General features: G+C 39.7%; 1 protein-coding gene across 1 annotated transcript in view; it reads right to left on the bottom strand.

Moving 5' to 3' along the window:
* LOC126272672 (cytochrome c oxidase assembly protein COX18, mitochondrial) overlaps positions 1–27,193 on the bottom strand; it is an 84,411-nt gene that overhangs the window by 40,511 nt on the left and 16,707 nt on the right. The window contains exons 3-4 of the mRNA XM_049975693.1: positions 10,074–10,221; positions 1,061–1,185 (exon numbers count right to left, since the gene is read on the bottom strand). Coding sequence (XP_049831650.1) covers positions 1,061–1,185; positions 10,074–10,221 — 273 coding nt within the window. The remainder of the gene's footprint in view (positions 1–1,060; positions 1,186–10,073; positions 10,222–27,193) is intronic.

Below are 27,193 nucleotides of genomic sequence, written 5' to 3'. Positions count from 1 at the left end.
GGTGGACCAAGTAATATGACAAACCCACTGTAGGGCTACATCAGAAGCATAGCTACTAGGGCATAAATAATTGAGCTTAAGGGTTCAAGGCACTTAGTCATGCTGCCATTCTGTCCCATTCTGTCTGAATCTTGAACTGGAGAGAATGACAGGCTTTTGAGTTTCAAAGAAACCACAGCTACCACTGGGTGATGAAGATCAGCTGTCTACTTGTCCACTGACTACCTCATCGAGCTCCAGCACAAGGCGAGCCATAGTAGTGGCATGATGCCTATGGGACTTAAGGTAGTTTCAGCAAAGCAGGGAGCTGGTATCCGGGCAGCCATCACCTTCCGAGGACCTCAGGCTGATGGACCACAAGCTGTCTATGATCTGTCTGGAGCAGGCATGCCCTCGCAGCCTCCTAGTCACCCATGTCATCAGCCACTATCCTGGTTTACCCCTGGGGTCATTTCTAATCAGCATCAGGACATCTAGTATCAGCTATCACACCTTAGTGCTCGACGTGGGGACAACAAACACACACGGGGTTCCTAGCCAACACAAATTCAGAGGGCTTGGGAGGAGGGGGGGGGGGGGGGGGGGGCAGCATTTCTTGTTTTCACCTGTTGGCAACAAGCACAGCACTACAGGAGCTGCCACCCATGATCCAGGACAACAGGCCATCAGCACATTCTGCAATCAGCTGTGTCTGCATGCACACAGTGCAATCCTGAGGCAGCCTGGAATGTTGTATAAGGCTGCTTGAAAAAACACATCTGTATAACCACTGTTTAATCGCACACTCCATCATGAATCTGTATCTCACTCACAATTTCCCTCACCCATCCTGGTGCATAGTAGTCCATTGCCATTTAGTCAAGGATTTCTTGACATCATCAAATAAAGTGAACTCCTCAGTCATCATATGTGGCTACCTTATTAAAGGTCTGAGAACCAGAATCTGGTCAAAATTAATGTCTCAAGATTTGAACAATGCCAGGTAAGCATGCCATCTGATTATGACTGTACAGGCAAAAAGCTGAGATTCCAATGAAAAATTATAATTTTAATAACTTACCTCAATAATGGCAAGATTTGTTATGCCAAAAATTAATGGCAGTATGAAAGTTGAATCAGGCAAAGTAAGATCTGAGAACCAGAGCAATCCCTCCTTAGTAAGTTGAACAAAATTTATCTCGGCACCTGAAAATGTGAAGCAGCACATTATTAGATTTTTTTGTTGGTCTGTTGATAGTACGCACCTAGATAATAAGTAAATAATAACTGAAATATGTTGAGCAAGCCAACCAAAACTAATATGTGTATATAATCCTGATGGAACTTCTCTGGATTATAATATACTCTCAGCTGTACCTTTCACTATCATATGATGTCCCATTATTTCAGTTAACACCTCCACCTTCATATTGACTTTGTCATAGTATTGATATAAGAGTAATTCTTTCATGAAATATAATAGAGAATATACATATTCAAACAAAACTAAGTACAGTTTCTAATCACTCAGCTCGTTGACTGTACTAGTGTATCATCAAGTATATAAATACACAATACGACAACCAACATCCTTAACAAAAGGCACAACTGAATTCTGTGCTCATCTCTTCAAAAGGTCTTTTGTACACATTTAGTCCCTGAAAAGGAACAGGACATAATGGCGAGAAAACTTAAGCTGAAAAACACTGGCAGTGACATGGGTTTACTAACAATGTGACTACAAACAATTTTTATGTAGTGTTATATTACAATGGTGTTAATAAACGAGTAAAATGGTGAAATTAAGAGTGAACAGAATAGAAAAGGTACATCTTATGAGAATTCTCTTTAACAACAGAGGTACATTATTGTGAAAGATACAAAGTGCTTTGCATAACTTAATGTAATCCTGGGAAATAGCAATGGGCAAAAAACGCTCAACAGGATCTAAAATTTCATTTTCTAAGAAGGAATGCAAAGAACTGGTAGTGACAGGCACAGTGTACAGGAAATAGATGGCCCACACAAATTTTTGGGGTTCTGACAACTTTTACAAATATACCGAACAAGAACACAACTTCATTATGGAAAAAAAAGGAAATACTGTCAGCGGAGATTAAGTGACTCACTAATTATCTTCTTTTATTTCCTTGTGACAACAACCACAAGTACATTGCAAAATCAGTTACTGGTTTTGATCAGTCATTTGTCGTCATACCTAATTCCATGTACGGTAAATGGTAACATTAGGTTTCCATTGTTTTGTCAGCACAAGTATAGACAGCAGAAGGGAGGAGTTAAGCCTTTATACTCCAGAGTTCAATCCTTTCTCTGTCTACTCATACATTTACACATGCATGAAAGAAACAGTCACTTTGGCCAACTTTATACTTCCATTAAAAAAAAAAAACATTTTTTATGAAGGAAAAATAATTATTTATTCAGATGTTATATTCATTAGTAGAAACACATATGTGTTGCACGCTGAAATCTATGGCATGCTCAATTTCTGTCATTGCTTGTAGCATGCAGCATCTTAAAGAATGGAACACAGTGGTTGAATATTGCAGTTGGAGGTGAGACACTTGTGCAGCGCCAAGAAGTTGGCACAGGGAATGTCGGATGAAAATTCAACACACAGCCACCCAGGGCATAAGCACAGTGGGGTACGAAAGCTGACTGTCAAAAAGAAATTTAAGAATTAGCAACAGGTATGTGAGGTTCCCTATCCTGAATTCTCTTATCTTCTACCAACAGGAAGAAGCCTTGCCCTCAGCGTGCAACTGTAAATTCAACCTGTTATCACAGTGTCATTTAATTCAAGTTGTATCATAAAGAAACAAGTAATAGTGAACAGATATCTACACTGATTTAGCAAATCTCATATGATAGTGGGCCACAGAGAGCTCAGGTATGCTGTATATGCGCCACACACCCACTGTGCCAGGTGCAGTTGTGTAGGACACCTGATAAGTAGCTGTGCAAGTGATCTGCGTAATATGTAACATCATGAGCTGATGACGTTCGAACAGTGTACAGTAGTTGGTGCCTGAGAGATGGGAAATTCTATTTCAGCAGTGGTGCTGGTATACAGGTTCACACATTCAACTGTGTTGAAGGTGTATTGTGAATGGTAGACAGTCCAAATCAGACAAACTACTGCTGTCCGGCCATCACAACAGACAAACTACCAACCGTCCAGCCATCCCCGATGACCGTGACTGGTAACATTTGAGACTGATCATCAATAGTGGCAATGCAGCAAATCAAGGCTCAATTCAACACAGGACATGCTACACACATTTCCCAGTGGACAATCTGTAGGAACAAGGGTTCCATGGGGTATGAGAGCTGACACCACAAACAGGTGTCACTGTTAACACGACAGCTGCATTTGTCACCAAGCACCACAGATGGACACTGAAACAATGGCATAGCATGATATGGTCAGACGAATCATGATTTCAACTGCACCATGCTGATAGGAGGCACCATGTGTGGCACAGACTACATGAACTGATGTATTCCATTTGAAAAGAAGATGTGGTCCAAGACAGTGGTGTCTCTGTTATGGTCTGGGGTGCATTTTCCTGCTGTAGAATTGGCCACCTAGTTGTATTGGAAAGGACTTTTAATGGTCCGCAGAACATTGAGCTACTCAGGGACAGTCTCCACCCATATTTGGCCTACCAACACCCTCAAGATTATGTAGTGCTTCAAGATGATAACATGGCACCAAATCCCTCCCACGTCACTCAGGAATCCTTCCAGGAACATGTAGAGGAAGTCCAAAGAATGAGATGGCCACCACAGAACCCAGATTTGAAATCTATCAAGCATATCTGGGACGTCAAGGAACACAGTAGCGCTGTTGATAAAATATCAATATTTACCCAGGAACTATCCATATATAAATCAGTGATATTTTCTTCCCTAATATATCGGTATGTCAATATCAAAATGGTAATATAGAGTGCTGATATTTTTATTTTATAATTTTTATATAATTGTATTAGAATTTTTATAGAATTTTCAGTAAATGTTTGAAATTGTTCTTTTGAAATTGTAGCAGAACATAATTTTACTTTCACTGTGTGAAGCAAGTATAGGTGGCAGAAAAGAAGAAATTCGATTGCACTGGGGAGTGGTGGTGTCAAGATTTCCAAGGTGAAGAAATAGCACATGAACTGCATTAAAAAACAATTTTTGGTGTAACTACTGTGCAATTTTGTCATATCAGCATACTTCAAAAACAGTTGCTAAAAATTATGAACAAAAATCTAAATGACGGGGTTGGTCTTTGCAGCAGGTGGAGACATGTGAGGGGAAATGCTGACATAATCGATGCTACCAACAGAAACTGCAATGCTTAGCTTCACCACACAATTTTCCTACATCAGCCTGAAGCAAGCTTTATTTCAACACAAATTAAGAACATAAGGCATGAGACATAAACTGGAATGAAATACTGCATGACAGTGCACCATGAGCACAGTTGTTAATTAACGACACAAGTCGACCAAAAAAGTATTGTAATAAAGTTTTTCATCTGCACAAAGTCCCATTATTAACTTACAAATTTTCGAATTAAGTGTTTTTCTTTCAGTTCTTGCTCTAAGGGGGATAGGCAGGCTGCTGCCATGATGATGTACAGAATATCAATAATAAATCAGTACTTAAATATACAACTCTAAAACTGTGAAGCCAATATTTTTATAGGCCAATAAGTTGATATTTTTTCCAATGCATTGCGAGCCGATAATGATATATTTTTTTTAGATATAAATATATTGGATTCTCGATATTTTTAAAATTATCAACAGTAGCAGTACCAGGGACTTGTAGATTCACTCCTGTGGTATCTCACTGCACTCTGCACAGGCAGATGCGGCCTCACTTCATATCAGGTACCTATCCCATGACATTTGCTAAGTATTGCAAATTAGTGAGAAGAATGTGAGACATTAACCAAAACTTGTGTAATGAAGGGTTAAATAGGAATTAAGCAAACATTTGTGTAGCAAATGGTTAAACTTGAATTAAAATCATGTGAATAAAGCTGGTGGAGATAAAACATTACATCTGAATAAACCAACAGTTTTGGAATATCAGTGACACAATGCTAATAATTAAGAATGAAGTTAACTGCTGAGTGGCATCTTAAACATTATACTATGGAATCCAGAAAAACCAAACTCAAAAGTCATACCAAAAACAGTGAAGACTGTCCATCTGAATCTGTCTATACTTTTTGATGTACTTTTGATTGCAATTCTCCTTCTCACACATGTACTTGGGCACACTGAGAAGTGATGTTTCCAAATTTTTTATGTGGGAACTCCTAAAGCTTTTTAAACAAAACACACATTTTTAGCATTCTACATATTTATTCTTAATGTCTACAGATTTATTTCTCAAACAATAGAAAGTCCAGTTTTGAATATCAACAATATTATGAAAGGGATTCATTGCTGTTTACCGTAAAGATGACACACTGAATTGAAACTCCCTGGCAGATTAAAACTGTGTGCTGGACCGAGACTCGAACTCGGGACCTTTGCCTTTCACGGGCAAGTGCTTTACCAACTGAGCTACCCAAGCACGACTCACGCCCCGTCCTCACAGCTTTACTTCTGGCAGTCTCGGTCCGGCACACAGTTTTAATCAGCCAGGAAGTTTCATATCAGCACACACTACGCTGCAGAGTGAAAGTCTCATTCTGGACACACTGAATTGCAGATAGGTCTGATGAAAAATCTGTTACATGTAATATCTTGGCTAAAGCCTTCTCCACAGGAGTGGGACTCAGCACACACTGACACAAGCAAGAACACCTAACACACACATGATCATCACTGTCACTTCTGGAAAGTAATCATCATTATATACAAAAGAAGTAATAGGTGTATAAAAAACTACGGGAACAGTTCAAAGTCAAAAACTGCAAGCCACACTTCTGTATCTTTAACTTCAAATCAGAACATACTGATCTTCATACTGTTACTATGGTTACTGGTTGTGTCTCTGTAAGAAGTTTTTGCACAACAGATGTCATACACAAATCCCCATAGAGGGTACTTTGGGTCTAGCTCAAATGTTGATCATTTATTTCCTCATTATGCCTCTTTTACATGTTCTTTCATTATATTTTATGCAACACTGTTTTTATATTTACATGACTCTTGTCGTGGCCCAAATATTTCATACTCAATTGTATTTTTATTGATTTTATTTGTATTTGATGGCCATTTGCCATCAATGTCATAACACACTATTTACGCAACACCAACTGCATGTCATGCAGCAGCTCCAGCCAACGGCAAGGGTATTTTTCTTTTCTTTTCTTTTCTTTTCTTTCTTTCTTTCTTTTATTTTTCTTCTTTTTTTAACAGCTTTTAACTGTTGTGGTTATCTTCAGAGAAGTTACAGTTATATAGCTTTTTGCTATTTTGTGTTTATCTTCATATGTCTTCTAATAACTTTCATGTCACTTCATTTACAGAGAATGTAATGATTTGAAGAAATAAAATACTTTTTTGCAATCTAGACTGTTTCTATTATACACTCCTGGAAATTGAAATAAGAACACCATGAATTCATTGTCCCAGGAAGGGGAAACTTTATTGACACATTCCTGGGGTCAGATACATCACATGATCACACTGACAGAACCACAGGCACATAGACACAGGCAACAGAGCATGCACAATGTCGGCACTAGTACAGTGTATATCCACCTTTCGCAGCAATGCAGGCTGCTATTCTGTCATGGAGACGATCGTAGAGATGCTGGATGTAGTCCTGTGGAACGGCTTGCCATGCCATTTCCACCTGGCATCTCAGTTGGACCAGCGTTCGTGCTGGACGTGCAGACCGCGTGAGACGACACTTCATCCAGTCCCAAACATGCTCAATGGGGGACAGATCCGGAGATCTTGCTGGCCAGGGTAGTTGACTTACACCTTCTAGAGCACTTTGGGTGGCACGGGATACATGCGGACGTGCATTGTCCTGTTGGAACAGCAAGTTCCCTTGCCGGTCTAGGAATGGTAGAACGATGGGTTTGATGACGGTTTGGATGTACCGTGCACTATTCAGTGTCCCCTCGACTATCACCAGAGGTGTACGGCCAGTGTAGGAGATCGCTCCCCACACCATGATGCCGGGTGTTGGCCCTGTGTGCCTCGGTCGTATGCAGTCCTGATTGTGGCGCTCACCTGCACGGCGCCAAACACGCATACGACCATCATTGGCACCAAGGCAGAAGCAACTCTCATCGCTGAAGACGACACATCTCCATTCGTCCCTCCATTCACGCCTGTCACGACACCACTGGAGGCGGGCTGCACGATGTTGGGGCGTGAGCGGACGACGGTCTAACGGTGTGCGGGACCGTAGCCCAGCTTCATGGAGACGGTTGCGAATGGTCCTCGCCGATACCCCAGGAACAACAGTGTCCCTAATTTGCTGGGAAGTGGCGGTGCGGTCCCCTACGGCACTGCGTAGGATCCTACGGTATTGGCGTGTATCTGTGCATCACTGCGGTCCGGTCCCAGGTCGACGGGCACGTACACCTTCCGCCGACCACTGGCGACAACAGCGATGTACTGTGGAGACCTCACGCCCCACATGTTGAGCAATTCGGCGGTACATCCACCCGGCCTCCCGCATGCCCACTATACGCCCTCGCTCAAAGTCCGTCAACTGCACATACGGTTCACGTCCACGCTGTCGCGGCATGCTACCAGTGTTAAAGACTGCGATGGAGCTCCATATGCCACGGCAAACTGGCTGACACTGATGGCGGCGGTGCACAAATGCTGCGCAGCTAGCGCCATTCGACGGCCAACACCGCGGTTCCTGGTGTGTCCGCTGTGCCGTGCGTGTGATCATTGCTTGTACAGCCCTCTCGCAGTGTCCGGAGCAAGTATGGTGGGTCTGACACACCGGTGTCAATGTGTTCTTTTTTCCATTTCCAGGAGTGTATTTTTAATAGTATTTCATAGCTGCTGACATTTCCTAAAACTATATTCCAAAGATTTTTAAAAATAAATATATAAAAGACATACTTGCAGCCAAGATAGCACCACCAAAAGTTTTAGAACATAACAAAACTTTTTGACCAGTAGCATAGGGTTGGTGTCAGGATAAAAGAAACAAATTCTGCAGTCAAAGACTGTTTTCAATTCCACAAGGATTAAACAATGGATTGCCGTGTCTTTCACTGTGACTGTGTCACATTTCATCCCTTAACTATGTTAACATTTGAGAGATATTGCTCACATAGGAAAGCCAAATGGATAACCACCTCCATCAGGACCAGTTTGTCAGTCAAAGAATGATTTCCTTGGATAATCACAGAAGTGACTAAGGAGCTTTCTTGATTCTAAGATTCAGACAAGGCACTGATTGACCATGTGCTTCTAGGTACTTTCCACACAGTTGGTCACAGAAACAACACCGTTCAACTTAGAGACAGATTTCAAAATCTGTATGATTATTCTGCTTGTTATTCATCAAATATAACTAGTGAAAAATCGCCTGATGGCTCTGGTGCTATTGTTTTATGCTTGATATTGGTCAAGGAGATGGAGATTACTCTTATTTTGTGATCTACTACTTCTGTTTTGTTTGTAAGGCTGCTGAATTAGTGTAACAATACTGATGATGTTCATTTCAATGTTGATTGTCACTCAGCAGTGCATGATGGTGTACATTTTTTCCAGGTACTGGAATTATGTTTGCCATTTCAGGTGCTAGTGTCAATAATGCCTGTCACCATTGCGTGCCAATACTGTTCTTCAGAAAGGGCTGCTTAAATGCTGAGAGAGACAACTTTCAGAAAGTGGGGAAAGGTTGGCCTTAAATTCCTTCTTTGCTTCAGAGTACGTAAAGTGTTTTAATACATTCTAGTTCCTGACTTTTCCATTCCTCAACAGAGTAACTGATAGAAGCAAGCAAAGGGGTACACTGAGTACCTGATTCCTGAGGTGATAAATCACAACTGCACCAGATCATTATGGTATGCCCAAATTATGGATACTTGTAATCTAGTGAGGGATTGGATACACAAGTGATAACTTTGTCAGATAAAATCAGCTGCAATGAACTCTGTAAACTTCAGTTTATGAAAAGTTAGCACAAAAACAGCATTCACTTGACATTCTCTTTTTCACTATTTTGGTAATACTTCTTACTTCAGTTAAATCATCTTACTTTTTCCACAGTAGATCTTTTGTGTGAAAGCATATGACCCCTTGCAGGTGACAAAGCTTCTTCAATAAATTAATACCATACATAGTTCACTGGTAAAAGCATACGGCTCCCTGCTCCTTTGGATTTAAGATCTTGTTTACTTGGACAGTTTTCACTGGTTCTACTAGAAGTGTCATTTTACAGTACCGATTGAAGTGACAGAATTTGTTGGTCTCTCTAATGATTTATGCATATAAAATGATGAAAATTTTCCAGCAGCTCCAGAATCTTGTTTAATAACAAGAAATACAATTTTCAGCATGTACATGACCTGTTTAATTATTTATTTTGGGTACAACTGTCTCCTCTAATGAACTAGCCATACAAACCCTTTTAATTGGCCACTGTGAAGATTATCTAACAAATCACCTGAGCTGCTGGGGGTGTTTGAATGTCAAATTGAAGACTCAATTCAATTACTATGAATAACTGAAAAAATAAATATCCATACAAAGTGATAATTTTTCTTTACTTTAATATAAATAGGTTTGTAGCGTTCTTGTGATCTATCGTCACTACCCGAGACACACAATGTCCTCCCATCATACCTAATGGTGGTTGCTGAAGGGGCAGGAGAGAGGAAGATGTGGGAGACAAGGATGGGTGGGATAGCGGGATGGACAGCACAGTAATTCCTTTGTGATGCTTGCTGTCTAAGTACAACAGTAGCAATGAGAATTCATGTCATTGCAGTTTACTGACTCCCATGACATTACTGACGAGGGAGATCATCCCCACATACATTCCAACACAATGATCCTGTCTCTAATTTCCATTTCCAATGTACTGTTTAGAGTTATTCAAAATTATAAATACTTTTATAAATTTTTGAGAAGTACCTACTGAATGCTGTGGTAACATGTACACCAAATTCCTCAGAGATGCCGACAAACAAATCCACATTGGAATCTGAACCCACACTAGTAATGATGCTTTGGCTGGATGACAGTTATCCCTTATAATTAACTTTTTTAACTGCTTCCGCAACTGTAAAAAAAGAAAGATAATACTATGAACATAATTCTTTGTAGGACACATACAGTTAGTGGCCACAAAATTATAAGCTTATTGTAGTGCTATATGGCTATACGCTGTCAAACTAAATCATTAAAAAGTTCAATAAAAGTAAACATTAGAATTTTACCCATATAATCTGAGCGAAGAGTTTAACAGCCTGGGTGTAATTAAAAAAAAAATATTGTGGGTTAACTGATCACTTCATGGTGTAAAATAAAACAACAACAAATGATTTGGTTAGACAAATCAAATTTTGTTTGGTGATATATTTTATTTCATGATAAAATCTCATAATCAAAAGTATTTTACTGAACCATTTCTCCATGTCAGTGTTTGTATAGGCTGACAGATAAACATCAGTACATGAAATGGAAACAAGCTTTTGATACTGTTCTCAGTCCGTCACTTCTCATGTTAATAGTAGGAAACTTACACTTTATTTGTGAGGTTGAAAGGGGAAAAAATTCTACTTAATGTAAAGTATAATGACAATCTAACAGCACCAACATTTACAAACAGTATAAAGCCAGGAAATCCATTTTTGAATGTTTCTTTATAAAGGAAAATAAAGGAGAATTGTGCCAATTTAATCCTCATACCACTGAAAAGATGACTGAAGTAAGTATTAATGCCAGTGGTGTTGAGAAACAGGTGAAATCATTATAACTGAACAAAGCTCTAGGGCCCGATGAAACCCTTGTCAAATGCTCTACAGAATAGGTGACTGAATTAGCCCCTCTTCTAACTGTAATCTGGCATATATCCCTCGAACAAAAAACCTTGCCCAGTTCTTTGAAAACAGCACGGTTCACACTTGTCTACAAGAGTGGCAGTAGAAGTAATCCACAAAAATATCATCCCATATCCTTGATATTGATTTGTTGTAGAATCTTAGAACATATTCTGAGCTCAAGCGTAAGGAGGTGATTTGAACAGAACGACTCCCTCAATGCCAACCAGCATGGATTCCGAAAACTTCGATCAAGTGAAACCCAGCACACAGTTATTTCACATGGCATGAGGCTTTGGATCAGTGCAGCCAGGTAGATGCAGTATTTCTTGATTTCCGAAAAGCATTTGACTCAGCATTACATCTACACTTACTGTCAAAACTACGATCACATAGGGTATCCAGTGAAATTTGTGCCTGGATTGAGGACATTTTTGTAGGGAGGGCGCAGCATGTTATCTCAGATGGACAGTCATCATCAGATGTAGGAGTAACTTTGGGTGTCCCCCAGGGAACTTTGTTGGGATCCTTGCTGTTTATGTTGTGTATTAATAACCTTACAAACAATATTAAGAGTAACATCAGGCCTTTCACAGATGATGCAGTTACCTGTAATTAGGTACTTCTGAAAGAAGCTACATAAATATTCAGTTAGATAATGACAAGGTTTCAAAGGGGTGCAAAGATTAGTAGCTTGCTTTTAATGTTCAAGGATGTAAAATTGTGCACTTCAATAAATAATAATATAAAAAATAGTGTTCTATGACTATAATATCAATGAGCCACTGCTGGAATTGAATAATTCTCACAAATACCTGGGTGCAACACTTTGTAGGGATATGAAATAGAATGATCACATTGGCTCAGTTGTGGGTAAAGCAAGTGGCAAACTTCAGTTTATTAGTAGAACATCGGAAAAGTGCAATCAGTCAACTAAAGGGATTGCTTATAAATCACTTGTGTGACCAGTTCTAGAATATTACTCAAGTGTTTGAGATCCATACCAAGTAGGACTAACAAGGGATATACAGAGAATGACATTCTGAATGGTCACAAGTTTGTTTAACCCATGGGAGAGTTCACAGAGATACTGAAGGAACTGAACTGCAGAACTCTTGAAGATAGGTGTAAACTATCCTGAGAAAGTCTATTAACAAAGTTTCAAGAAACGGCTCTAAATGATGACTCTAGGAATATACTACAACCCCCCCCCCAGTATTGCCAACATAAGGATAATGAGGATAAGATTAGAATAAATACTGCACGCACAGAGGCATTCAAACAATCATACTTCCTGCACTCCATCTGTGACTGGAGCGGGAAGAAAACCTGGTACTATGGGACGTACCCTCTGCCATGCAGCTGATGGTGGTTTGCTGAGTGTCGATGTAGATGTATTCAGAAAGACACTTTATAAGATATACTTAGCTCACTACACTAGTAGAAAATCCTGTTTAATATGAGCAATAGACTGTACAACGAATCAACAAAGTGAGTAGCGCACAGTTAAAAACAAATAAACTGTCTGCCTTTGTATTAGTCTCAATGAGGTCTATTCACAAAACGTATAGTGAGGGAAGTAACGTCATTTGCAAAGAAAGGTCTAGAATTTTTATGTGATGCATTACATATTTTGAATAAAGCCTCCCACTGTCACTTTCTCACTGTCTCTGTAGAGATTTCGTTCTGATAAGAATAGGTCTTGGAAATGATGTCATTTCAGTCTAACAGGAGACACCCATGATTGTTGAAATCCTTGTTTTGAAAATAATTTATTTCTTGGCACTACCATAATAACAGCAATATGAAATTACTGTTTTTGGCTGACAACAGCCACCTTCAGGTCATAAAACAGTAGTTCACTCCAACCACCGAGGAAATCACATAGTAGTTCTCAGAAAACTTAGGGGAATAATGGTTACAGCACCAGATTTTTATTCAGAAGCAATATAGATTAAATCATTACAGGGTCTGGATAAGATAAAAATACAGGATATGGCATTTTGTTCTTTTCATCTTTCTTCTACAACATATGAAAGTTTATTTTGTTCACTGACATTGTAATTGCAAGGTAGTTAAAAATGACATACTTTAACCACAAATTAAGTGGACACAGTTAGGTGAACAGTCAGAAATTTTTTAGCCTTATCTATATTTCTTGCAAAGAGATACAGATTAATGAGCCATAATTGCAATGAACTAACACACACACACACACACACACACACACACACACACACACACACACACACACAATTGTACTCGGGAATGAAAACCATACAAAAAGGTATCACATGTGAGGGCACAGATATAGTGTGTGTGTGTGTGTGTGTGTGTGTGTGTGTGTGTGTGTGTGTGTGTGTGTGAGTGAGTGAGTGAGAGAGAGAGAGAGAGAGAGAGAGAGAGAGAGAGAGAGAGAGCACCTATTACTTCATTTTTCATGGCACTACTTTGAAGAGGCTTACATTTTACTAATGTAAAAGGAATCAGAATGTCATTCAACAGTAATTAGAAATGTAGTGTTGAGTTTTTCCAAACAGCAATTATGAGGCTGTCAACTTAGTGGTCTATTGTAGCCTTTTGAGAGGGCACTGTCAAAAAATACAAAGAGGTGATAAAGTGTCTCCATGGGATAACAAACGTCCAATGAAGTAGAACATTACTGTACCCACAGGAGAATGCAGAACTGTGTGCCACCTTTCTGGTCACTGGAAGGGCTGTGTTGACCCAGATAGTATGCAACTCTCTCCACATGTTAAACATGGAATCTAGACATCCATTAAAAACAGTAATACAAACATATTGGCATTGTAGTGAATGAAAGGGAAAAGTGAACACCTAGATTGGAGGCAGTATCAATATTGTTTGGTTCTCTTCATTGGCAAATTTAGAGAACAGCATTTGAGGCTGACTGCCATAAACATACACTACACGTAGGGACCACGAAGGTAAGATACGAGAAATTAGAGCTCATACTGAAGCATACAGACAGTCATTTTTCTCTTGCTTTATTTGCGAGTGAAACAGGAAAGGAAATGACAAGTAGTGGTACAGGGTACCCTCCGCCACGCACTGTATGGTGGCTTGTGGAATGTCGATGTAGATGTAGAAGTGCAGTATTTGTCTGCTGCCTGATGGTCATCATGGTTCTGGTATTGGAAGAGGATCCTCCAACCTATTGTCCAGTTCTACAGGCAACATTTCAGCTATGGCCTTCTTTTGATAATGCACAGACACACTACATCCACCTAAAGCATACTTCTCATCAGGACACAGGACTCAAGTAACTGGAACAGTTGGCAGTATCTGTTATATGAACCCAACTAAGCATGCCTGGGACCACTTACAACTTGCAGAATGTCTTTACAGGAAATCTCCTCACACTGGATGACCTCATGCCATGAAATAGTGGGACAGGCTTGTGCAACAATGTGTCAACAGCATTATGGATAGAATGCAAAGAAATAATCATATTACAATAACCTAGCAGAGTGATATAGTCCTGAATGTGTACCCAGTGGCAGATTTCAACTTCACAGACTTGCACGTCAAAATAGGCTGTCTCTATTTTGGTTGTTGTTGTAATCTTCAGTCTGAAGACTGGTTTGACACAGCTCTCCAAGCTCTCTATCCTGAGCAAGCCTCTTCATCTACGAATAACTACTGCAATTTACATCCTTTTGAATCAGCTTCACAATTTTTACTCCCCAGACTTCCCTCTAATATTAAACTGGTGGTCCCTTGATGTCCCAGAATTTTTCCTGTCAACAAATTAATTCTTTTAGTCAAGTTGTGCCACAAATTTCTATTCAGTGTACCTTCATTAGTTAAGCGATCTACCCACCTAATCTTCAGCATTATTTTGTAACATCACATTTCAAAAGGCTTTATTCTCATCTTGGCTAAACTGTTTATCATCCATGCTTCACTTCCATACATGGTTACACTCCATACAAATGCTTTCAAAAAAGTCTTGCTAACACTTAAATCTATATATTCCTCTACCCATTCCTGATTAGCAATTTTGCTCTTTCTGTCAATCTCATTTTTTAAATGCTTGTAATCCTTTTCGCCTGCTTCATTTGATGATTTTTAAATTTTCTCTTTTCATCAATTAAATTTCTTTTGTGTCATCCAAGGATTCCTACTAGGCCTTGTCTGTTTTCCTATTTGATCCTCTGTTACCTTCACTATTTCATCTCTTAAAGCTATCCATTTGTCTTCTTCTGTATTCCTTTCCCATTGTATAAAACTCCTTGTGAAGCTCTCAGTAACCTCTGGTTCTTTCAACTTACCCATATCCAATCTCCTTAACTTGCAACCTGTTTACAATTTCTTCAATGTTAATCTACATTTCATAACAAATAAATTGTCGTCAGAGTCCCTTGAAATGTCTTACAATTTAAAATGTGGTTCCTAAATCTCTGCCTAACCATTACATAATCAATTTGAAACTTTTCGGCATCCCCAGGTCTCTTTCATGTACACAATCATTTCTTATAATTCTTAAACCAAGTGCTACGGACGATTAAATTATACTCTGTGCAAAATTCTTCTAGGTAGCTTCTTCTTTCACTCCTTTTCCCCACTCCATATTCACCAACTCTTTTTCCTTCCTTTAGTTTTCCTAAAATCAAATTCTAGTTTCCCATCACAAATAAATTTTCTTCTCCCTTAACTATCTGACTAATTTCTTTTATCTCATCAAACATTTCTTTCACTCATCATCTGTGGAGCTAGTGGTATATAAACTTGAACTACCATGGTGGGTGTGGGCCTAGTTTCTATCTTGGCTATGATAAACGATTCACGATGATGTTCACAATAGCTTACCCGCATTCCTTGGTAAACCTACTCCTGCATTACCCCTATCTGAATTTGTACTTATAACATTTTATTCACATGATTATATGTCCTGTTCCTACTGCCACTGAACTTTACTAATTCCCATTGTACCTAACTTCAACCTACCCATTTCCCTTTTTAAATTTTCCAGCGAACCTGCTTAATTAGGAGATCTCACACTCCATGCTCCGACCAGTGGAATGCATGTTTTGTGTCTCCTGATGACAACATTCCCCTGAGTAGTGTCTGTCTGTATACTGGAATATGGGGACTATTTTACCTCTGAAATATTTTACCCAAGAGGATGCCATCATCATTTAACCATACACTATAGCTGCATGCACTTGGGGAAAATAACAGATGTGATTTTCCATTGCTTTCAGCCGTTTGCAGTACTGGCATAGCAACACCATTTTGGTTGATGTTACAAGGTTCAGTCAATCATCCAGACTGTTGCCCTTGTAACTACTGAAAAGACTGCAGCCCCTCTTCTTCAGGAACCACACATTTTGCTGGCTTCTAAAGAGATATCCCTCCATTGTAGTTACACCTGCAGTACGGCTATCTGTATTGCTGAGCTATGCAAGCCATCCCACCAACAGCAACGTCCATGGTACTTTTTTTAAGTTTACATTCTAAAGTACAGTTATTTCTTATTCTTTCATTCACTGTTTCCCTACAATCAACGACCACAGATATTCGCATATATGCAGATGGTGCAAAACTTTTTTTGAGTAGTTTGCATGTTGCTACTTCAATTCAAAAGTGTTGTTATTTGAGCACACCTCATAGTGTAGACAGTTACAATTACTTTACCTAAAGTTAACTTTAACTAAAACTTCAAAGGATATTTTTTAAAGTGTCTAGAAAAAGGATTCACCTACTAGTACCAAGCAGACAACAAAATGAGTCAGCTGAATATTTTATCAGAGACATGCATACGATAAGATACAAATTATGTAAAACTATAATGTAATTGGACAGATAAAAAAGTCTACTCACCAAGTGGTGGCAGGAGAACACACATTTAAAAAAGAAAAAAGGTATTACGTATGCAAGTCTTCAGAGCCAAAGGCTCCTTCTTCTGGCAGAAGGGTTGAAGGGGAAGGAAGAGGGGTGAAGGAAAAGAACTGGAGAGATTTAGGAAAATGGGTACAGTTCAGAATAATAACCCAGAATTGTGGGTTACCAAACAGGATGAGATGAAAAGACTTATTGTTGGAGATGGCACCAGATGAGATTCGAAAACCTGAGACCTTAAAGGTGGAAGACCCGGTAATATGCAAGACACTGCTAAAACACTGTGAAAAGCTAAGCGCATTTTATGTAATAGAGGTGGGAGGGTGACAGCCAAAAATAGACAAGTCAGAAAATGAAAGGTGTAGAAAACTAAAATGGAGTAGTTACTGTGAAAAAATGCAAATGAAATTAATGTAAATTAAGACCAGGTGGGTGGCCAGAACCAAGGTCACGTTGTAGTGCTAGTTCCCTCCTGCAGAGTTCTGAAATTTAGTGTCTGGGGGGAAGAATCAAGATGGCGCGTGTGATGAAACAGGCACCGAGGTCACAACTGTCATGTTGTAGAGCAAGCTCTGCAACAGATATTGTGTTACCAATACATACCCTCTGCTTTTGCCCATTCATCGTAACTGATAACTTTGTGATAGGCATGCTAATGTAAAAGGTTGTAGAGTATTTACATAACAGTTTGTATACAAGTATGACGTCTCATTTCACAGGCAGCTCTCCCTTTGATAGTATATATTTTGCCAGATGCAGGGCTGGTATAGGTAGTCATAGCAGGGTGCATATGGTAAGTCTTGCAGCAGGGATGGTCACAGGGGTAGGAGTCAAATGGTAGAGAGATTGGTGCAGAAAGAGCATAGGTTCTGACAAGAATATTGCGGAGATTAAGAAAGCAGCAAAAAGCTATTCTGGATGTGGTGGGCAAAATCTCACACAATATGGACTGCATTTCAGGGCATGATTTTAGGAAGTCATGGCCTTGTCGAAGTGCTAATTAATACATTCAAGACTGGGATAATACTAAGTGACAAGTGATTTACTCCTATTTCAGAGGGCTCAGCAGTACCAGCATAGGATGACATCTGCTTTTGAACTATGGTGGTGGGGTAATTACATCCAGTGAAGGCTGAGGTGAGAATGATGGTGGGTGTACTGCTGTAAAGAGTCTTCGTCTGATCAAATACGTCTGCCTCGAATGCCAAGGTTGTATGGGAGGAAACATTTGACATGGAAAGGATGGCAGCTGTCAAAATGTAAGTACTGTTGTTTGTTCGTAGGTTCAATGTGGACAGAAGTGTGTAGGTGGCCTTCAGTGAGGATGAGATCAACAGCAAGGAAAGTGGCACGGGATTCGGAATAGGACCATATATAATTTAAATGGGAGAATGTATTTAGAGATTCCAGGAATTTTAACAGATCAATCTCAACATGAGTCCATATAGCAAAGATTTCTACACTTCTGCCAAACAAATGAGTCTTTGGCTCCGAAAGCTTGCATACGTAATACCTTTTTTCTTTTATATATGTGTGTTCTCCTGCCACCATTTGGAGAGCATATTTTTTATCTACCCAATTACATTAGACTTTTACATAATTACTAGCTCATAGCATACATGTCTCTGATAAAATATTCAGCTGACTCGTTTTGTTCTCTACTTCTTACTAGTAGATGAATCTTTTCTCTTGACATTTTAAAAATGATTCTTAATTTTAGCTAAAGGTAGCTTTAGATAAACTAATTTTAATTGCCTTCATTATAAGGTGCGCTCAAATAACAACACTTCTGCACTGAAGTAGCAACAGATAAACTACTCAAAACAAGTCAAACAACCACACCATCAATCACCACTCATCTCCTACAAACCAAGCTTGGTCAACCTCCTTAACATCCACACAGCCTTCACTGCTGCCTCCCAGAACAACAATAACTGAAAATTACAAGAACCAGTCACAAAAGTACAGCATTCTCAACCTCTTGTCTAAAGCAATGTCCCCCTCCTGAATTATCTGTATTAGCCAAGGGTCTCACTTTCAGTCCTAAATGTGCATTTAATCATGCTGCTTTGGTGAAGGACCCATTTTCCTTCACACATAATATCAGCTGGAAATATTACTTTGCAACCCAATCCCAAAACCTTTCCAACAGCAAACTTGACATTGAACCCTGTCTTGAACAGTTCTGACTATGATCCCAACTTGATCAACCACCACTACCTAAAAATCATCCCTTAAAAGCCTTCCAAGAATTCCTCACATCCAGTATTGATTCACAACCCTTCGACACCTTAGTGACACTCTCCCACAGGTCAAACACACCTGTGACCATTCGTGTTGCTCTTCTCTGTGTATGTTCAATACCTCCTGCTAGTCTTATTTGGTATGGGTCCCACATTTTTGATCAATATTCTAGGATGGGTTGCAAGAGGGATTTGTATGCAATCTCCCATGTAGACTGATAGCATTTCCTTAGTATTCTACCAATAAACCTAAGTCTGGTATCAGCTTTAGACACAACTGAGCCTATGTGATTGTTTCCTACTAAGTGTTACCTCGAGCATTTGTATGTGTTTACAGCTTCCAACTCTGACTAATTAATACTGCATTCAAAGAATATCAAGTTTTTTGTTTTTGTTTTTGAAGTGCACAATTTTACATTTTTCAACATTAAAAGCAAGTTGCCAATCACTGCACCACTTTGAAATCTTATAAAAGTCTGATTGAATATTTATATATCTTCACTCAGACTGTAATTCATTGTAGACATCTGCATCACCTGTGAAAAGTCTGAGGTTACAATTAGTATTGTCTGCAAAGTCATTAATGTAGAACTTTAACAGCAAGTGAACCAATATACTTCCGTGAGGTACACCTGAAGTTACTTCTACATACAATGATGTCCCTCCATCCAAAATAACAAGCTGCATCCTCTCTACCAAGAAATTCTCATTCCAGCCACATGTTTTGCCTGATACCCATGTGATTGTACTTCTGATAATAAGCATACGTGTGGTACTGAGTCAAATGCCTTTTGAAAATTGGGTCCTCAATCCCGTATCTGCCTTTTGGAAACTAAGACCTCAATATAGTCATAAATTTCACCTGATACCCCATATGATCATACTTTTGACAGTAAGTGTAGGTGTGGTACTGAGTCAAATGCTTTTCAGAAATCAAGAAATACTGAATATAACTGACTGCCTTGATCCAAAGCTTTCAGCACATCAAGTGATAAAAGTGCGAGTTGTGTTTCATGTGATCTGTTTTCGAAATCCATGCTGGTTGGGTCATGTTTGAAGACGTTGTGTTGTAGTATTTTTTGGTGCACTCTAGTGTTGTATATCAATTTTTCAAATTTGCTTTTGAGTGATGTTACTGTGTGAACAGACTGGGGTAGTGCTGTTTATCAGGCACTGTATGTTACTTATATATTTAGTATTGAAATTGAGCATTTGGAGCTTTATTACTGAATGATTGATGTGTCAATGATCATTGGCTACAGATTTATTTTTGGCTTTGGAGTTGTTAGTCTGGCATGTTGTTAATCACTGGAGATTTTATTTTTTCTTTGTATTTGTTTTGAGAAGGAAATTCACTACTATGATGTTGCATGCACAACAGACAGTGATATGGCGACAAAGATAAAAGTCCTCCAGTTGTGTGGTCTGGTGGCTGAGTATGTCAGTATGTCTGAATATGTATGTTATGTCATTAGCTGCAGTTTTTGTGTTACCAGTTATAGTTACCGGCAGACAGGCACATGAACAAAACACACAAACACACACACAGAATTACGAGCTTTCGCAACTGGCAGTTGCTTCGTCAGGAAAGAGGGAAGGAGAGGGAAAAATGAAAGGATGTGGGTTTTAAGGGAGAGGGTAAGGAGTCATTCCAATCCCAGGAGCGGAAAGACTTCCCTTAGGGGAAAAAAAGGACAGGTGTACACTCGCACACACACACACATATCCATCCGCACATACACAGACACAAGCAGACATATTTAAAGGCAAAGAGTAAGGGCAGAGATGTCAGTCGAGGCGGAAGTACAGAGGCAAAGAAGTTGTTGAAAGACATGTGAGGTATGAGCGGCGGCAACTTGAAATTAGCGGAGGTTGAGGCCTGGCGGATATCGAGAAGAGAGGATATACTGAAGGGCGAGTTCCCATCTCCGGAGTTCGGATAGGTTGGTGTTGGTGGGAAGTATCCAGATAACTCGGACGGTGTAACACTGTGCCAAGATGTGCTGGCCGTGCATCAAGGCATGTTTAGCCACAGGGTGATCCTCATTACCAACAAACACTGTCTGCCTGTGTCCATTCACGCGAATGGACAGTTTGTTGCTGGTCAATCCCACATAGAAAGCGTCACAGTGTAGGCAGGTCAGTTGGTAAATCACGTGGGTGCTTTCACATGTGGCTCTCCCTTTGATCGTGTACACCTTCCGGGTTACAGGACTGGAGTAGGTGGTGGTGGGAGGGTGCATAGGACAGGTTTTACACCGGGGGCGGTTGCAAGGGTAGGAGCCAGAGGGTAGGGGAGGTGGTTTGGGGATTTCATAGGGATGAACCAAGAGGTTACAAAGGTTAGGTGGACGGCGGAAAGACACTCTTGGTGGAGTGGGGAGGATTTCATGAAGGATGGATCTCATTTCGGGGCAGGATTTTAGGAAGTCGTATCCCTGCTGGAGAGCCACATTCAAGGTCTGATCCAGTCCCGGGAAGTATTCTGTTACAAGTGGGGCACTTTTGGGGTTCTTCTGTGAGAGGTTCTGGGTTTGAGGGGATGAGGAAGTGGCTCTGGTTATCTGCTTCTGTACCAGGTTGGGAGGGTAGTTGCGGGATGCGAAAGCTGTTTTCAGGTTGTTGGTGTAATGGTCGAGGGATTCAGGACTGGAGCAGATTCGTTTGCCACGAAGGCCTAGGCTGTAGGGAAGGGACCGTTTGATATGGAATGGGTGGCAGCTGTCATAATGGAGGTACTGTTGCTTGTTTGTGGGTTTGATGTGGACGGATGTGTGCAGCTGGCCATTGGACAGATGGAGGTCAACGTCTAGGAAAGTGGCATGGGATTTGGAGTAGGACCAGGTGAATCTGATGGAACCAAAGGAGTTGAGGTTGGAGAGGAAATTCTGGAGTTGTTCTTCACTGTGAGTCCAGATCATGAAGATGTCATCAATAAATCTGTACCAAACTTTGGGTTGGCAGGCTTGGGTAACCAAGAAGGCTTCCTCTAAGCGACCCATAAATAGGTTGGCATACGAGGGGGCCATCCTGGTACCCATGGCTGTTCCCTTTAATTGTTGGTATGTCTGGCCTTCAAAAGTGAAGAAGTTGTGGGTCAGGATGAAGCTGGCTAAGGTGACGAGGAAAGAGATTTTAGGTAGGGTGGCAGGTGATCGGCATGAAAGGAAGTGCTCCATTGCAGCGAGGCCCTGGACGTGCGGGATATTTGTGTATAGGGAAGTGGCATCAATGGTTACAAGGATGGTTTCCGGGGGTAACAGACTGGGTACGGCTTCCAGGCGTTCGAGAAAGTGGTTGGTGTCTTTGATGAAGGATGGGAGACTGCATGTAATGGGTTGAAGGTGTTGATCTACGTAGGCAGAGATACGTTCTGTTGGGGCTTGGTAACCAGCTACAATGGGGCGGCCAGGATGTTTGGGTTTGTGAATTTTAGGAAGTAGGTAGAAGGTAGGAGTGTGAGGTGTCGGTGGGGTGAGGAGTTTGATGGAGTCAGGTGAAAGGTTTTGTAGGGGGCCTAAGGTTCTGAGGATTCCTTGAAGCTCCGCCTGGACATCAGGAATGGGATTACCTCGGCAAACTTTGTATGTAGAGTTGTCTGAAAGCTTACGCAGTCCCTCAGCCACATACTCCTGACGATCAAGTACCACGGTCGTGGAACCCTTGTCAGCCGGAAGAATGATGATGGATCGGTCAGCTTTCAGATCACGGATAGCCTGGGATTCGGCTGTGGTGATGTTGGGAGTAGGATTAAGGTTTTTCAAGAAAGATTGAGAGGCAAGGCTGGAAGTGAGAAATTCCTGGAAGGTTTGGAGAGGGTGATTTTGAGGAAGAGGAGGTGGGTCCCGCTGTGATGGAGGACGGAATATTATATAATTAATTAATAATAATAATTAATTTAGTATCTGCAAGGGCATGAGAATGCCATGGAATCCTCACTGCCGGCACAAATGTAATGATGCTACTCAATGGTGGTTCGACACAAAGCCAGGAAACCGAACCCCAGAAGAGGTAACAGATCCCAATGTGTGAGCCAATCTATGGGGGACCAGTGAGCCTGAACATTGTTAGAGAACAAAAATCACAGAGGAAAAACACAACATGAACCAGTGTGAGCAACTGACAACTGAGCACACAGAAACAGAGCACTGCGTGAGGCTAAGGCTTGGCCCTTTGGTGCTGAAATCACTGTTAGAACTGCTGGGCCAGGTCCATTGTTGCCATATGTAAACACTGATTTCCTACCATTTCGTCATTTTATGTCTATTCTCTACATATGTGACTGGTTTGGTTATGTACTTTCCTAGCTTAGCCCTGACTTTGAAATACCTCTTTTCTTCAACTGTAGTGAAATATTACATAAATGGAGCATCCTGGTAAAGGGCCAGTCTAATTAGGGAAGTGGCAGACATCAGGCAACAATGTACATGATGAAACCCCCACAGGTCCCTCTTGTTGTACACAGCTCAACCTAGCATTGGATGGTACTGTTCCCATTAACATGACAAAACATCAAATGCTTCCTAAAAACATAAACATCATGGTTTTTAACACTAGTCACAGTTGCTTTTTGATTGCCATTGCTTTATTTACATTGTATGCACACAATGTGCGACAATATCTATAATAAGGCATCTGTTGAAGTACGCTCATAATTCTTGCTGCTTAAATTTTGTCAAGTAACTTTTTAGTACCTTTGCCTCTTATAAATTATTTATCAGAGATTAATAAATAATCATTTGAAACAAATAATCTTATTCTTCTGTTGTGCTGATCTGTGTATGATGGGTGGTGGTAAATACTGGTAACAACAGCTACTAATTTATTTAGTGGTGCTATTTTTTTTTATTTAACTTATAAACTAGTTTTGTCCACTACATCCAACTTCATGAATTTAATTCCTGCCTTTTCTAATGCACGGGAAAAGCCTGTAGTAGTGTGTTTGCATATTGATATGATCAATTCAAAGAAATATATCACTATGCTGATGGTATGAATACAATGTGAGGGATCAAAATATGATGTAGAGGCTAAAGTCTAGATCAGGGTCACTGGCAGTCACAGGAATGTTTCTCTACTGCTCGTAGGTTCGCAAAGAATCAGTTTTAATACAGCCAGTGGGTAAAGTAACCACTACCAGAATTGGATTTATAGTTCCAAAACAGACCATTCCCTTCTTCGCTGTTGTCACAAATATTGAAAAAAAAAATGTTACAAATTATAAGTTTGTGTTTATATTGGGAGTTAATAGCAGAGCTTTGATTGCAGCAAGACAATATTTGTTGCAAGCAAGATTATAAATTTCACTGCTGTGCACACGTGCATCAGTAAAATTATAATTTTTTTTTCCACATATATTCAGCTACTTTTCAGAATATGTTAGGATTTCCGAAGGCGTTGTTAGGCTGGGATCCAAGAGCACAGACTGGACGTATAATATTCTTTGTCACAAACATCTAAGCATTTTTCCCCCAAGGGGGGAAGAAAGAATTATGAGGTTGTGGTTAGCCTGGAATGTGACAGTCTGGTTGGGTGTCGGTGAAGTCAATGAATGTGGAATCTAAAAAACTGTGGTTGTGGTTAGAAACTGACCTTTAGCTTAGCCTGGCTTTAGTTTAGGTTGGAATGTAACACTTTTGTTGTGTGTTGGCTATATGAAAGCTAAAAATTCTGGTTGTGAGATTGATATGTATTTTAGCCAAAGGTTTAGATTATGTTGGAATGCCAGAACTTTCCAAACTATATAAATATTAAAATTATTTATTTATTTTGCTCTTCAATATGTGAGTTGTTGCAACTGTTCCCAGTGCAAACAAGGTAACCAATATGATTACTGTTTAATACTGTAAAATGTGATGGATCATATTATTTTTTCTTTCTTCGTCTTTTCCTTTTATACATGTAAAACTAAATGTAAATTAATGAATTGCTCTGTACCAGAGATAATGTTTTGATACGAAAAAAGAGAAGAGATACGCTCTTCAAGTGATTAATTTCTGTATATTCACCAGTTTGTTTTTGTAAGTGGTAGTGGGTGGACGTATGACTAGCTCCGCAGCACCAGTATTAATTAAAAAAGTGTATTGCAATCGTGTATTAAAAATTGTTATAAAAATTATTAGGAAGGCAAGTTCATTCACATATATTATATATTTACATCAATAACACCCATCTGTTCATCATTTCACCCGCACCGAGAATTCTGCATCACAAGATTTGAAGCAGACAAGAGGAATTTGCGTGAGCAGCATTGGGGCAATCCTGTAGTGGCATTGTCATAAGCAGTACTACGAACGATGGAATTAATGTGAAGAAGTACGAAACTTTAAATGATGAATATTGATCTTAAATGTATTGACACTGAAGGTCTGTTGACACTAGTACCAGTTACAGTTCACCCAGTATACGTTTACCGTACCTTCCAATTTCTGTCAGTTATTCTTTCCAATTATTTTTTAAATTATTAAAGCAGCAATTATTAATCAGTTTCCATTATTCTGTCCCCCCACTCATATGATACTATTCAATGGCATGGCAATCATTTAAAGGATGGTGCCAAGCGGAGTATGAACAGACCTTTCAATTGTAGAGACAAAAAAAATTCTTTTTGAGGTAAATGATTCATTTTATTGTAACAAGAAACTACTGAGACTTTTGTTGTATTTGTTACATGTCCATGAGACTATAAATAACAAAAACATTGAAGGAGCAAATTAAAATGAAATTCTGCCTACAAATGAGACTTTCTGGGAATGCTGGTTTCAGCAGCAAAGGTAGAAAGCTGCTACGCTGTAATGGCCGTACTTGGCACCATCTTTCTAGCACTAGATAACCTCTTTCCCTTCCAATTAATGTCCTTTATGGAAAGTGCATTCTATAGAAAACACGAAAATTTGTATAAAGTCATCATCAAAGTGCAAAATAAAACATTGAATTCTATAAGACTGTGTCAGATAATAATCAGGTTTATTAGTGAATACACAGCTAAATCTGCTTTAATTGAAAAGTACCAATACAGACAAAATTTCATTTTTGAATTTTTTTCAGAATTTTGTTAAACACTATTCACAATGGAGTCAAAGGAAATGGCTATTGTTGAAAACTCACTACAAAATGCACTATACCAAAATGGAAATCCGAGCTTGGCACAACAGTTGAAGGTAACGTGCCAAGTGGTGAACTGGCCAATGGCTACCAAAACAATAAGGTTGGCGTCCCACTGTCAAAAAATGATTACACAGGTAATCTTAAGTCTTTCCGCTCCCGGGATTGGAATGACTCCTTATCCTCTCCCTTAAAACCCACATCCTTTCGTCTTGCCCTCTCCTTCCCTCTTTCCTGAAGAAGCAACTGTCGGTTGCGAAAGCTAGAAATTCTGTGTGTGTGTTTGTGTGTTTGTGTGTTTTATTTATTGTGCCTGTCTACCGGCGCTTTCCCGCTTGGTAAGTCTTGGAATCTTTGTTTTTAATATAATCATGACGTCACTTTTATGATGACTGATGAGACAATTTCTCAGTTCTCACTGGGAAACATTTTTTCGAATAGTGAAACTGAAGCGCGCGACAGTGAAAATTACTTTGACTATTTGCTCACGACATTGCAAACACAAGAACAGTTGATAAAAGCAATGTAAATATTTGCGAGACATACAATTTGACACAACTCATGCAGCTAATAATACAACAGTTTACACAGCAGTTCACAAGACATCAGGAAAATATAGAACAACAGTTTGTGTGTGTGCGTGAAATCTTATGGGACTTAACTAGAACAACAGTTTACACAGCAGTAACTAAACACCAGGAAAATATGGGACAACAGCTCACACAACAAAATCAGACATTTAACGATTTCAAGAATAGTATTAGTCAACAGCTAAACTATTGGCACTGAATTATCTGACGAACTGTCCGGGAAGTTGACAGAGTTAGGTAAACAACTAAAGCAATAAATAATTACCAACATACCCTGCAATATTAATATGTTAACGGAAAAAGTACCATCTGTATACGATAAACAGCTACAATTTACAGGTGAGTTACAAAACCTTAGTAAAGCATATTCTCAAATTCAGGAGACGCAATCCCAAGTGAATGCTTCAGTA

The sequence above is a fragment of the Schistocerca gregaria genome, chromosome 1 (assembly GCF_023897955.1).
Source record: "Schistocerca gregaria isolate iqSchGreg1 chromosome 1, iqSchGreg1.2, whole genome shotgun sequence".
Taxonomy (NCBI): Eukaryota; Metazoa; Arthropoda; class Insecta; order Orthoptera; family Acrididae; genus Schistocerca; species Schistocerca gregaria.
This window is presented reverse-complemented; position numbering and strand designations above follow the sequence as displayed.